Source organism: Geotrypetes seraphini, chromosome 6 (genome assembly GCF_902459505.1).
Source record: "Geotrypetes seraphini chromosome 6, aGeoSer1.1, whole genome shotgun sequence".
NCBI classification, from domain to species: domain Eukaryota; kingdom Metazoa; phylum Chordata; class Amphibia; order Gymnophiona; family Dermophiidae; genus Geotrypetes; species Geotrypetes seraphini.
Genome location: NC_047089.1, coordinates 220,617,824 through 220,633,064, shown reverse-complemented (window position 1 = coordinate 220,633,064; position 15,241 = coordinate 220,617,824). Strand labels below are relative to the sequence as shown.

At 46.0% G+C, this 15,241-nt stretch overlaps 1 protein-coding gene across 8 annotated transcripts in view; it reads right to left on the bottom strand.

The window, feature by feature from the left end:
• Positions 1-11,770: 11,770 nt before the first annotated feature.
• Positions 11,771-15,241, bottom strand: part of PIWIL2 (piwi like RNA-mediated gene silencing 2) — a 318,267-nt gene continuing 314,796 nt past the window's right edge. For all 8 annotated transcript variants that reach the window (XM_033950153.1, XM_033950155.1, XM_033950154.1 and 5 more), the window contains one exon: positions 11,771-13,627. In XM_033950153.1, coding sequence (XP_033806044.1) covers positions 13,471-13,627 — 157 coding nt within the window. In that variant the 3' untranslated portion in view covers positions 11,771-13,470. The remainder of the gene's footprint in view (positions 13,628-15,241) is intronic.

Genomic DNA, 15,241 nt, shown 5'->3' with positions numbered 1-15,241 from the left:
ATTCATCACTTCACTCCAAAACAACGTATGATCCATCTTATTCCTCCTATAATTGTATTTTTTAGATGTAATCTGTGTTGTGATATAACTTTATGATAATTTTGTTGGGCCCAATAAATTACAAAAGATGCCATATAGTAGTCTAGCCAATGCTTTTCTGACTAATCTGAACAGAAAATGATATGTCACCAAGATTATTATTAAAATACCCAAATAAATCAAGTTGATGGCCTTTTACATAGGTTTGTTGTGAAGTTGTTGATAAAATATTAAAATTATGTAAAAAAAAAAAACACCTTTCACGCTCTATTATTTTAGGCTCATCTAGTTGCTCTAAATGCAACGTAATGCCTCTCGGTTTCGCAATAAAATCATAAAAATTATCTCTAGCACCTAACCATTTACCTGTGGACAATAAAAAAGCATACATATTAACAGTCCTTCTAAGGTGGGATCTTGAACCTTACATGCCAATATTTCTAAAGACTCTGAACAAAATGACTTTTCTAAGGTCACATTAAAGAAATCTTTATAATTCTTTATTTATTGTAATTTCAACATACAACAATAAAACAAGTCAAAAGGAAAAACACAATGGAAACAGAAATATAGCTAATTAGCAAAAATCAAAACATTACTGCATAATAATTACAGGTAAAATAATACATTCGAAAGTTAATTAGTCCACAATAAGAGGGACGGACCTGTAAAACGACTGACTAAACTTTTATTATCAAAACCAACATTAGGAAAATAAAGATGGCACTTGATAGCCTCCAAGCAATTTCAATTGAGCAGATTAACTGGAATACAAATCTCATGAAGCAGGTATAGACTGTGTGGAAATAAATTTAGATAATTGCTGCAGCTCATAAAATACATATCTATTACCTTTATATATCAATACACATTTACATGGATATCGTAAAATGAAGGTTGCTCCTAACCGCAAAATCTGGGGTCTCAAAAGAAGAAATTGCTTTCTTTTCTGGGTGGGTTTAGATACATCAGGATACATTCTTACTTTATATAACATAAAAGAAACTTCTCTATATTTAAAGAAAGCACAGTTACTTACCATAACAGGTGTTATCCAGGGACAGCAGGCAGATATTCTCTACATGTGGGTGACGTCATCCACGGAGCCCCGACGCGGACAGCTTTTCAAGCAAACTTGATTGAAAATTTCAGGTTTGTTAGTGCTGCATCACGCATGTGTGTGCTTTCCCGCTCCACTAGAGGGCACATCCCCTCTTCATGGTCTTCAGTTCAGATAGCTAGCAAAGAAGCCAACCCTGGGGGAGGTGGGAGGGTTGCGAAAATATCTGCTTGCTGTCCCTGGATAACACCTGTTACGGTAAGTAACTGTGCTTTATCCCAGGACAAGCAGGCAGCATATTCTCTACATGTGGGTGACCTCCAAGCTAACCAAAAAAGGGATGGAGGGAAGTTGGCAATTTAGGAAAACAGATTATGCAAAATCGACTGGCCAAACCGGCCGTCGTTCCTGGATAAAGTATCCAGACAGTAGTGAGAGGTGAAGGTATGAACCGAAGACCAAGTGGCAGCCTTGCATATCTCCTCAATTGGCGTGGAACTGAGGAAAGCGACAGAAGCCGCCATCGCTCGGACTTTGTGTCCCGTGACCCGACCATGCAGCGAGAGACCAACCTGAGCGTAGCAGAAGGAAATACAAGCAGCCAACCAGTTGGACAAGGTGCACTTGGAAACAGGATGTCCCAACTGATTAGGATCAAAAGACAAGAACTGAGGAACCTTCCGATGAGACTGGCTGTGTTGGAGATAGAACGCCAAAGCCCTCTGACAGTCAAGAGTATGAAGCACTACTTTCCCAGGATGAGAGTGGAGCTTCGGAAAAAACACCGGCAGAACGATAGACTGATTAAGGTGAAAGTCTGACACCGCCTTAGGCAAGAACTTGGGATGAATGCGCAGGACCACCTTGTCATGGTGAAAAACAGTAAAAAGTGGGTCCGCAACCAAAGCCTGTAGCTCACTAACCCTGTGAGCAGATGTGAGGGCAAGCAAGAAGATCACCTTCCAAGTAAGGAACTTCAGATGAGCTTTGTCCATGGGCTCAAAAGGAGGTTTCATCAACTGAGCGAGAACCACATGGAGATCCCAAACCACAGGGGGAAGCTTGAGAGGAGGATGGACATTCAAGAGACCCCTCATGAAACGAGAAATCAAGAGGTGAACAGAAAGCGACTTCCCATCAAGCTGCCGATGGAAGGCGGCAATCGCACTAAGATGGACACGAACAGAATTGGTCTTGAGGCCAGACAGAGACAAATGAAGCAAATAATCCAAAACCGAAGACAAAGAAGCAGACAAAGGTTCCACCCGATTCGAAACACACCACCTGGTGAATCAAGTCCACTTCTGGGCACAAGACTGCCTAGTAGAAGCTTTCCGAGAAGCTTCCAGAACATCCCTCACTGACTGGGACAACTCAAAGGAAGGAATCAGGTGGAAAGGAACCAAGCCGTCAGATGTAGAGACTGCAGATTGGGATGCAACAGCGAACCCCGACTCTGAGACAGCAGAGAAGGAAACACAGGTAGAAGCAGAGGATCCCTGAGTTGAAGGATCAGGGAAAACCAGGGCTGCCGAGGCCACCGAGGAGCTATCAGAATCATGGAGGCGCGAGCCGATTTGAGATGGACAAGCGTCCGTAGAATCAACGGGAAGGGAGGAACCTGCCCGTCTAATCCAAAAGGAACGCATCGGCCTCGAGACGGTCCTGGGAGTACACCCTGGAGCAGAAAAGAGGCAGCTTGTGATTGAGGGGGGAAGCGAATAGATCCATCTGCGGCGTCCCCCACCGAAGGAATACCTGACACAGAGTCTGGGAGTGAAGAGACCATTCGTGCGGCTGCAGGAGGTGGCTCAACTTGTCCGCTAGGCAGTTTCGCTCGCTCTGGATATAAACCGCACGAAGAAAGACATTGTGGTGCAACGCCCAATTCCAAAGGCGCAGAGCCTCCTTGCAGAGGGACAGGGAACCCGTACCTCCCTGTTTGTTGACGTAATACATCACCACCTGGTTGTCTGTGCGTACCAGGACTACCTGATCGTGAAGTAAATGGCGAAAAGCCACTACCGCATTGTAAATGGTCCAAAGCTCCAACATGTTGATGTGGCAACGCCGGTCCGCACTCAACCAAAGGCCCTGCGTATGCAGACTTTCAAGATGCGCCACCCAAGCATACGCCGAGGAGTCCGTTGTCAGGACACGGGGATGCGGAGGAGCGAGAAAGAGCAACCCTCTGGAAAGATTGGAAGAGTTGGTCCATCAACGGAGCGAGCGTCTCAAGGAAGGGGTCACCGCAATGCGATGAGAAGCGGGATCCCGATCCTGTCGCCACTGAAAGACCAGAGTCCACTGAGGAACCCTGAGATGGAGGCGTGCGAACGGCGTGACATGCACGGTGGAGGCCATGTGAACTAAGAGAACTATCATCTGCTTGGTCGGAACCGTAGCCCGCAGGGAAACCTGCTTGCTCAGCCGCACTAACGCGGCCTGCCGAAGAGGAGGCAGGAATGAGCGGAGGCGAACCGTGTCCTGCACGGCCCCAATGAACTGTAGGGATTGAGAGGGGCATAGCTGGGACTTTGGGAAGTTTACCTCGAACCCCAGACTCTGAAGGAATGTAATAGTCTGTCAGGTTGCTGAGATAACCCCCTCACTCAACGGGGCTTTGATCAGCCAGTCATCGAGGTAGGGGAAGACCTGAAGGCCCCGGGACCGCAGGGCTGCCGCCGCCACTACGAGACACTTCATGAAGACTCGTGGGGACGAAGCGAGCCCGAATGAGAGGACCCTGTATTGGAGATACGGATCTCCCAACTGAAAACGAAGGAACCGGCAACAAGATGGATGCACCGGAACATGAGTGTAAGCTTTCTTCAGATCGAGGGAGCACAACCAGTCCCTCTCGTCGAACAAGGGATACAGAACGGGAAGGGAGAACATCCGGAACTTCTCCCGAATAAGGAACTTGTTGAGCCTCCGGAGGTCCCCGGTCTTTTTGGGGACCAGGAAGTACCTGGAATAAAACCCCCATCCCCTCTGGGAGGGGGGAACCACCTCCACCGCACGAAGGCGAAGAAGTGCCCGGGCCTCCAGAAGGAGCAAGGGGAGCTGCGTCCAATTGGAAAGAGTCCCGCCGGGAGGACTGTCCGGTGGCAACTCCCAAAAGTTCAAGAAATACCCCTCCCTGACCACGGTCAGGACCCAAGCGTCCGAGGTAATACGAGCCCAGAGTGGGTAAAAGGCTCGGAGACGGCCTCCGATGGGAAGGGAATCAGAAACCATCACGGAGGGGGCCAGCCCCCATCCACTCAGTCTGTCAAAAAAGACGGCGCCGGCTTAGACACCGCCGGGGTCTGAGGCTTCGGAGCGTCCTGCTGCTGCTGCTGCCGGCGAGGAGGCGAGTGCGAGAAAGCGGGAGTAGACTTTTGCGGGTACTGCCTGGGCGGAAGCCGATAGACCTTAGAAGGAGTGGGCTTCAGCAGTGGCCGTACCAAAGCAGCGAAGAAACGCTCGTGTTCCGAGAGGCGCTTAGTGTCCGCCTCGATTGAGTCATTGAAGAGCTCATTCCCCAAACAGGGCAATTGGCCAAGCAGTCCTGCAGGTTGGGGTCCAGGTCCACAATGCGGAGCCACGCCAACTGGCGCATGGCCACCGCAAAGGCGGAAATCCGGGAGGAAAGCTCAAAAGCATCGTAAGCTGCATGGAAAAGATGCAACCGAAGCTGGGAAAGAGTGTCCACCAACTGCCCAAACTCCGCCTGGCGGGAGGCGGGCAAGTCACCCTAAAAGGCGGGCAGGGACTTGACCAAGACCTTAAGGTATGATGTAAAGGTGAAAGTATAGTTCAAGACCCTGTTGGTCATCATAGAATTTTGGTAGAGACGCCTGCCAAATTTGTCCATGGTCCGCCCCTCCCATCCCGGCGGGACAGCCACGGAGACCCGGGAGGGATGGGACTTCGTAAGTGAGAACTCCACCAACAGAGACTGGTGGGACAGTTGAGCCTTCTCAAATCCCGGGCAAGGGACAGTCTGGTACTTAGATTCCATCTTAGACAGAATAGCTGGAACCTCATAGGGGGTTTTCAAGTTCCAGAAGAAAGATTGGCGCAAGACCAGGTTCAACAGGAGCCACAGAGACTCCCGCGGAGGACACGGCAGGTCCATCTCCGCCAGAAACTCCTTGGTATACTTGGAGTTGGTCTGGAGATCAAGGTCCAGCGCCTCCCCATATCCTGCACAAACCTCATGAAGGAGGAGGGGCGACCCTCGGACCGACTCCCAGGAGGGGTGGTCGAACGAGACCAAGGCGCCGCTGAAAAGGAGGGAGAAGCCTCTCGAGAATAATGATGCGGCTGATCAGTATCCCCGCGTCCCGAACCCCAGGATGCCCCGCTGAGGGAATGCGGCGGGGTCGAGGACAGGCGGCGCTTCGAGGACCCCCGAGGCGAAGACCCCAGGGTCCGAGGCACCGCGGCACGCTAATGCTGAGGAGACAAGCCCCGGGAAAAAGCTGGAGAACCCCTCGAGGTCGGGGCCTCCTGGACTGGAGCCATGGACCAGGAAGGTGACTTGAACAGCCGGGGGTTGGAGAGGGATAACTCTGAAACCCAGAGAGCCCTCTCAGTGCGAACCCCCGGGGACCGACCCCGCCTCGGGGAAGAATCCCAGAAGCGCTTCGCCGAACATCAAGACGGGGTCGAGGCCCGCTCCGACTGGCGCCTCGACCTTGGGTGCCCCGAGGGCGAGGAAAGCCTCGAGGCCCGAGGCGAGGAGTCCAAGGACGAAAGGCGCCGAGACCAACGCACCTTGCCCCCAGAGGTGTCAACGCGACACTCAGGCTGGTCCGGCGCTTGGGAGGTCGAGGCTGGGGTCAAATGGGCCAAAGCCGAGGTGAGCTCCGAGGAGATCATAGCCCTCAACATCTCCTGAAGCACGGGCACCGAAAGCATCGAGGGCATATCGGGTGCAGCAGTGCATTCCACCGAAGGCGACCTTGAAGATGAGTATTCCCTAGAGGTGGAAGCACGCTTCGAGGGCTTGGCAAGTCTCGACGAGGCCAGTGGAAGGGCACCCCCATCATGAACAGCCGGAGACTCCGAGGTTGGCTTCCTCGCCAGCGCTGACCCTGAAGAGGAAGAAAGAGGGGACTTACCCGGAGCCGAGGTCCTCGCCGGGGTCGAGCCCTTTGCAGCCGAGGTCTTCGAGGCCGATGTGGAGGCCGGGGCCGAGGCCGAGATCGGCGCCAAAGCCAGGGACGGATCCACAGCAAATAGGCACAGGATACACCACCGAAGCGGGTCGGTGATTGACAACAGCCGACCGCACTGGGTGCACTTCTTAAACCCAGTAAGGGGCCGGGACATAGAGAAAAAAACAGGCCGTGGCCGAGCAAGGCCAGGCGGCCACGGCAAACCGGGAGCCCCCGGATGCTGAATTCACGGAAGTCAAACTTTTTTTTTTTTGGTACAACAAAACCCGAAGGCAAAAGGATGCACAGCGACTCCGAGGTAAAAACAAAGAAGCCGTGGTGCTAGAAAGGCACTTTAACACGGAGAGAAAAACTACAGGACTTTCTGGCTCCGCGGAAAACTAAGAACTGAAGACCATGAGGAGGGGATGCGCCCTCTAGAGGAGTGGGAAGGCACACATATGCGTGGTGCAGCACTAGCAAACTTGAAATCTTCAATCAAGTTTGCTTGAAAAGCTGTCCGCGTCGGGGCTCCGTGGATGACATCACCCACATGTAGAGAATATGCTGCCTGCTTGTCCTGGGATAAGTTTATGTAACCATTCCCTATTGGAATCTATGGCAAACTGAACCAAAAGAGTAGCAGGAACTTGGGCTTCACTATCAGACCTCTAGGAAATTAGTTAAATCAAGGCTATCAGCAGATAAATTCTGCTGATTAGCAACTTGAGATTTTATTCTCCCAAGCAAATAGTAAATTTTTGAGAGGGGTGGATATGAAGCCTCTGGTACTTTCAAAATCTTTCAGGTATCACTTAAAACATTTCTTGTGCTGAAATAGAAAAATCTTTTGGGAAATTTAATTATATTCTTGAACATTTCATTCTTAAAGTGCAAATTCCCACTATCTTTGACCCAAATTGAAGCTTGCAATTCCAAATTTTTCAATCTAGTTTCATAGTCTGCCGTTTTGTTCTCCAAAGTAGATAGTTTATTCTTAATTTCTGTATGCTCAGAGAACATCGTCATGCAAGAAGTAGATAACTGCTGAATTTGACTACCCAGAGAAAGTTGTAGGCTAGAAATAGCCTCCCAAATCGTCTCCATATTAATGACCCTAGGTCTTTGCAAGGGTGCACTCTCCATTCTAGTACCTTGAGCTGCGGCAATCGAAGAAACACAAACCAGTTCCTCTTCACGGGTTAGTTCCATTTCCTCCACCCAACTTGTTGAATTATCCTTCTGCCTCTATACAAGATCAAGAGACCTGCTCTGCTGAGTCAGAGAGGAAATGCCCAGGGCCGGTCTAACCTCCAAAATCTCCTCCGTAACTCCTGGGGGACTTGGTGGGCTCCACTCCTCTGGAGATAAGGTGGTGCCTTCAAAAGAGGATTCACACGTTTCAGCCCGAGAGCCTCCTCCAGCCGAAGATCCCTCCGGTTGCTCAACTCGGGAGCCATGCTCCACGAAGGTGTCCATCAGACCGGTAGCAGAAACAGTACCTCCGGGAACGTCCAGATCTTAGATTTTCTTTTTACCATTCAGTAAAGTTGAATAAAATGTCTCTCGGCGATGGTGTCTTCGTGGCAACTTCAAGCCACTATCTTAGATTTGCTCCGCCCCTCTAGCCTAAAGAAATCTTTATATATCAAACCTATCCCTCGTCCTCTCTCAAGTTGCCTATAGATAAGAGAGGAACTTATAACCCGAGAGACATATATCGTTCAATATCAGGTCTTGGTCAGATTTTAACCATGCCTCTGTTAAAAATAGTAAACCTGGCTGATGATCAATTAATCAATCTCTAATTTATTCGGCTTTGTTACCAATACAGCAAGTGTTTAAGTAAAAGCTTGGCACAGGAACAATTTCAGGTTCCTTAATTTGGTTTTGTGGCAGTGGTTTTAACACATCTCATATGAATACTGTGAAGTATTCTTTCTCATGTTAATCTTTCTTACAATTATTTATGAGCATCTCAATCAGATTAGGTGAATACCATGTACTGTTTAATATAATATTACCCTGATAGTATATATTTACATTAGAAGTATTAGTTAAAGATGCTAATGCCACCAAACTATTCTTTGCAAGAAGTCCACTCAATAGGACAAGAATATACATTCACATCCTATCCATTATGCTAAAAATCTAAACATCATAAATAAACAAAATTACATCAGATGAAATTACACCTGAAGTTATGCATGAAGGGGCGTGGCCTTCCCTTTTGGCGCGACACCTAAGACGCAATGCCTCTGAAGCAAGTCTGCTTTTCAGTGTCCCAATTCGATGCTACTTCCAGTTACCGCAGGAACGGATCTGTTGCTGCCTCCTCAGTTAAAAGTTAAAACAGCAAGGTGGACAGATAAAAATTATTTGCAAAGACATTAATTCAAACCACATTTGCACAGTAAGTAGTAGCTGAAGTGAAAATGCCTCTGGATTACATCAGTTTTTCAGCGTCCTGGTTTGATGTCACTTCCAGTTACCATGGGAACCGATCTGTACCTGCCTCCTCAGTTAGGTGTTAAAACAGCAAGGTGGAAAGATAAAAATGACTTGCAAAGTCAGTACTTCAAATCACAGTTGCATAGTAAGTAGTAGCTAAAGTGATAATGCCTCTGAAGCAGATCTACACAATGCAGTCATAAATTGGCTTTCTGATCATTTGATCTTAAACAAAGGAAAAACAGTCACCTGTTGGATCATCCTGATCATCTGATGTCCTTAACCTTATAGGCTGGAGCTTAGGAAACAGAGAGTGGGGGGTAAATGAACAATACTCGGACTGGGGTGCCGCAGGGCTCAGTGCTTGGACCCGTGCTCTTCAACATCTTTATAAACGATCTGGACATAGGTACGACGAGCGAGGTGATTCAATTTGCGGACGATACAAAGTTATTCAGAGTAGGGGAATTGCGAAGATCTGCAACGCAATATAATCAGGCTTGAGGAATGGGCATCAACATGGCAGATGAAGTTCAATGTGGACAAGTGTAAAGTGATGCATGTCGGTAACAAAAATCTCATGCACGAATACAGGATGTCTGGGGCGGTACTTGGAGAAACCTCTCAGGAAAGAGACTTGGGAGTTCTGATTGACAAGTCAATGAAACCGTCCACGCAATGTGCGGCGGCAATGAAAAGGGCAAACAGAATGCTAGGAATGATAAAGAAGGGGATCACGAACAGATCGGAGAAGGTTATCATGCCACTGTACCGGGCCATGGTGCGCCCTCACCTGGAGTTCTGCGTTCAGCACTGGTCACTGTACTTGAGGAAGGACACGGTACTACTCGAAAGAGTCCAGGGAAAAGCAATGAAGATGGTTAAGGGGTTGGAAGAGCTGTCATACAGCGAAAGATTAGATAAACTAGGCTTTTTCTCCCTCGAACAGAGGAGATTGAGAGGGGACATGATTGAAACATTCAAGGTACTAAAGGGGATATACTTAGTAGATAAGGACAGGTTGTTCACCCTCTCCAAGGTTAAGAGAACGAGAGGGCACTCTGTAAAGTTGAAAGGGGATAGATTCCGTACAAACGTAAGAAAGTTCTTCTTCACCCAGAGAGTGGTAGAAGACTGGAACGCTCTTCCAGAGTCTGTCATAGAGGTAAACACCCTCCAGGGATTCAAGGCAAAGTTAGACAAGTCCCTGCTAAATAAGGGCATACGCTGGCAGGGCTAGTCTCAGGCACTGGTCTTTGACCGGAGGGCCGCCGCATGAGTGGACTGCTGGGCATGATGGACCACTGGTCTGACCCAGCAGCGGCATCTCTTATGTATTATGCCTGTGGTCTCCTTTCGCTGCCTAGAGGTCGCCATTAGTTATATTGACTATCATCATGGCCATTCAATAGAAAACATTTTGTACAACCCCTAGCCAGAGAATGACACGGGGACAAATTTGTCCCTATAGGAACTCAATTTCCCCGTCCCATTCCTGTAAGCTCTGCCTTAACCGTACAAGCCTTGAACACTTATGATTTTAAAGTGTTTGAGGCTTGTGTAGATGAGGATGGAGCTTGCAGGAATGGGACGGGGACAGGAAAAGAACTCTTGGGGATGGGAAGGGAAAATGAGTTCCTGTGGAAATGGGGAAAAATTTGTTCCTGTGTCATTCTCTACCTCTGGCTTCCTATGGTACACTAAGCTGATTATGGGCACATAAGGCAGGCTAGAAGAACACTATCAGGACACTGATCCCCAGAGCAATATATATATATAGAGAGAGATAGCCAGCTACTTAGAGAAATTCTCTGCCAGCTACCACCAAACTATTAACCAGAGAGAGACAAGCTGTTTCTCCCTACTCCAAACTGCTCACTTCCCCATCTCACCATCTGGCTAGCTTGCTCCATCCAATTTTCATAATCATCTTCTCCTCCTGGCACAGGAAGTCTATCTGAAAAAGTTCTTAACCTCTTATAGACAAGATTTTCTCTTTGAGTCTTTTGATTATTTTCTAGCTCCTTTCCTATTGCTAGTATAATGAAAACAGTGACAGCAGAGACATTTTCTCTGTGACTAAGCATATGTTTAACGTCAGCTAGTGTTCTACCTCATTAAGAATTCACCCAATTCTTAAAACATCTTCCTTGGATCCCTTTGTGTTTGCCAATTACCGCTCAATCTCTAACTAATGTTTTCTGTCCAAAGTCCTTGAAAAGGTGGTATACACGCAAATCTCATTCTTTGCTAAGACTCTAGCTTTATATACCCGGTAATCTGGCTTTAGAACCCATTATAGTAGCAAAACAGTTCTGACTACATTTCTTAGTGAGGTTCACTCTCACTTGGACAAAATCCAGATTACCTTGGATCTCTCTGCCACCTTTGACTTAATTGATTATTCTTTACTTCTCTGTTGACACTCATACCTGGCTATAACCATTACTGTTTTGCACTGTTCTCTTCTTTTCTGTCAGGACATTTATTTATGGTTATGACCCCAACCTCATCCTCAATCTAGGACTCTGAAGTACGGTGTCTCTCGAGGTTCAATTTTTTCCCACTCCTATTCAATTTGTTTCTGATTCCTTTATCTACTATCATATTTTTATGCTGATGATATTCTCTTACCTGACTTCATTGACTTGGATGCCCCTTCATTATATTTCCTACAAGCCTGCCTCAATGCAATTATTAATTGGCTTTCTGATAATCATTTGATCTTAAACAAAGGAAAGGATCATCCCAATCATCTGATGTCCTTAACCTTATAGGCAGCTCTATTATGCCTCTGGACTCCTTTCTCTGCCTAAGTGTCACCATCGACTATAATGACTATCACTTACACACTACATATACCATGGCCATTCAACTGAAAACTGAACTTTCTCAGTCAGCAATATTTGACATTCATTTTCTAACACAGGGGCTTGTCAGTCAGCGTGTTCGTATGACAGAGCCTCAACATGGCTGGTACTTCCAGCAAATAAACAAGCCAAGGCCATTGCACTTCAAGGAGTTTACCTTTTCCTTTCTATTATTAAAGCTTTTAAGGACAAATAAACTGAGTTGAAGATCTGTTTTATAATAATCTTTATTAATAGGCTCTCTTCTCATCCTAAAAATACCACACAATATAGTAATTTGTACGTTATACAGCACCTTTCATTCAAACAGCATAGCAATATGCATGCCGCCACTAGGGTGGAAAGTCTGGCCTGCCATTTCAAAAGGAGGGCATCAAGATAGAAATGTATGATAGTTACCCTGTTATGCAGCAAGGGAATGTACCAAAATATTACTATTTTTCTGAAAAGATTGGATACAGATAAATATTTTCTTTTGACTGATAGAAAACAGATTGTGAGCCCACTAGGGACAGAGAAAGTACCTGCACAGAATGTGTATAGCGCTGCGTATGTCTAGTAGCACTATAGAAATGATTAATAGTAGTAGTACTGAAGGCTGTGAACGTGGGATATCATCTTGACAAACATTAAGTAATCTCTGTACCGCAGGGAAAGATACCACACTATGACAAACCTGTTTTAAAAGGCATAATGAGAAGGAACCCCCCCACCCCCCAAAAAACTCCAAATTATTCATGTTACAAATTATTCTCAACACATCTATAAATAGCATCCTCCACCAACATGTTTTAAAACAAGTTTTGGGGTACCTAGCTAGCATAAGCATTAGAGCTTTTGCTATTTTTTCCCCCAACTTTGTCACATTACCTGGTACCGCCCACCTGGTCACTAGAGTTGCAGCCATGCAGGAAAGAGCAGAATTTAACCAACTACAAAACTGTCCATAAAGATCAAACATCATTTTTTTGTGTGCGTTTCAGTTGTGGCTCCTGAGTGTTGAGCCAGGACCTAAAAAAAAAAAAAGTGTGCTCCTATATGACCTCCAAAACTGGTAGAGGAAACACCTACATGGCAATCAAGGGGTACTGGTCAAACAATGTTATTTGACAGAAAGCTGCCCAACCTGTTCTGTAAACAAGTGACTGATGAGCTCCAGCATCAGTTCCAAAAAAATCAAATGGAAATGTGAGATGCGTGTGAAGAGGCCTGCTTCAGCGGCCAAAGTTACAGTATAGCTTCTGCTAAACAACTTTTTCTGAACTGGGACATAAACCAAATATTAAACATACTGAGAGATGATCTGGGAGCAGAAGAGTTGCAGGATTGAAAGCAAGTTTAAACCTTTTTGTTTTGCACTAAAACATTTAAGATATCAGTAACTACAGAACAAAATAAATACAATGAGCTAAGAACTGTTGAACTTAAACATGTCTCAAATACTGGAAAGAATAAAAACTAAATACAAATTCCAAATGGGACTCTGACCCAAAGAGCATGAGCTAAAACACCTCACAAAAGGTTAAAGAATATAGACAGTCCAGCATGATTTCTTTGTTCTGTTAAATGCCACCTGGGATTCTGATATGGAGATGCGCAAAGCCTAATAAAACGAGGAAACCAAATACACTGCAGACAGAGTAAAACAAAGGTTTGAGAAAGCAGTGAGTGTTATGCAAAGACACCTTCCTCTGCTCAAAACTATCACAGAAAGAAGAGTTCCTCACTTAGTTGGAGGGCAGGCTCACAGGAAGGAAAGCTCCTCACACAAGTGGATGGTTGGATCACAGGAAGAAGAGTTCCTTACACAGCTGGATGGTGAATTCACAGGAAAAAGAGCTCCTCATACAGTTAGATAGCAGGCTCACAGGAAACTAGCTCCTCATACAGCTGGGTGACAGGCTCACAGGAAGAAGAGCTTCTCACATAGCTGAATGGCAGGCTCATGGTGCAAAACCTGCCCCGAGAGGAATGCCAGTTTATGGGCATACTTGCATGGGGCTGGCACACGTATGGTACCAGACCAATTCCAGTACATATGGCAAAGCTTGAATGTCAGCCTGGAAACAAGAGGAAGAAAAAACAAATACAAAGAAATATTAGTATGAGAGTAATGACAGGGAGCAGAATGCTACGAAACATCAGCAAGCAAGTGGTGACGGAAAGTGAGGTCAGCCTGGAAAACAAACAGCCATGGACAGATCATGCACTGATTACCTTTGCTATTAGGGATAAAAATCTTTTTGATAAATTTGTTCGATTGTATACCCTTACTGACGTATTTCTGAATGCTTTCTGTAAGTCTCTTTTTCTATTGTAAACCGCTCTGAACTGTTTGTGGTACTGCAGTATATAACTGTCTTTAGGCAAGTTGGATGGAGAAATTTGCATAATGTGGATCCTGATAATTTAGCCCCACTGTTTAAATTGTTTCCTGATGATTTTATGTAAAAATCTTCAGAAGAAATGGTAGTTACCTGGGATAAAGTGCTATCTGAAGTTCCTATTCAACAGATTTTGGATCCTAGGCATCAAACTAATGGTTGGTATCATTTTAGCTTGCTCTTTTAAAGAAACAGGTAAGGTATGTGGAGAGAGTCTGGCGTAAGCACCTTATGCCTTTATATCTACATAAATGTAAACAATTACATGTTTTTATAACCAACAACTAAAGCAGGCAAAGAAAGTTTGTTATTCTATGTAGGTACAAATGTGTGGAATAAAACTCGCTCCTTATTTTCTTTGGTGAAGACATTGTCAGGAAAAAGAAGAAACAGAAGATTAAGTTCTTACCTCGATAATCTTCCTTCCAGTAGAGAAGCACGAGTCCTGAACCTGTGGGTAGTGCATCTTCACCCGCATCATCTATGTTTTCAGCTCCACCTCCCTGCATCACTGGACACTGCCCTCTCTCCTCAGTTTGTACCATAGCAAAGATAACCCCTGCTCTATAAGAAAACACAACTCTTTAACAAATTAAATATATCAACAAGGCGGAATGAAAACAACCACTTACCTGAGCACAACCAGCACTAACACTTGTTCGGCTCTGACTTTATTAAAAGCAAACCTGTATAGACAGTATAGAAACTCCTGTCTCTCCAAAGCAGTAGCTTCATATTGCTTTGTCTTGCTTGAGTGCCATTAGACAAGTCTCTGCAGAAACATACCTATCCGAAGCTAAAAGCAGGTTACACTGAAAACTGATAGGGTGGGGCTTCAGGACTCATGTGCTTTTCTACTGGAAAGAAGGTTATCAAGGTAAGAACCTAATCTTCCATTCCAGTGCAAAAAGCACACAAGTTCAGAACCTGTGGGACATATCAAAGCAATTCCTAGACAGAACATAGTGCGCGCATCATGGACCCAAAAGTGATGTACTTTTGTGCTGCTACTTCCACTCTGTAAAACTTAGTAAATGGACTACTAGAGAATGACACGGTGGCTGTTACCTGCATCTAGCCACGGGTAGCTGTGGGTAACCTGCCAAAATGGTGGAGGGGGGAAAAGTGCTCACTGCGGGTATGGGAACGCATGCTGTCACCAATCATGCATGGCCCCTACCTACCTGAATCTATCTCCCTCCTTCCCCCTTACCTTTGCGGGGTGTTTTAAGTTTGAGTAACTTATTGAAAGCCGCCGGAGCCTACGTGCAGTCGCATGCGTCTGTGGGC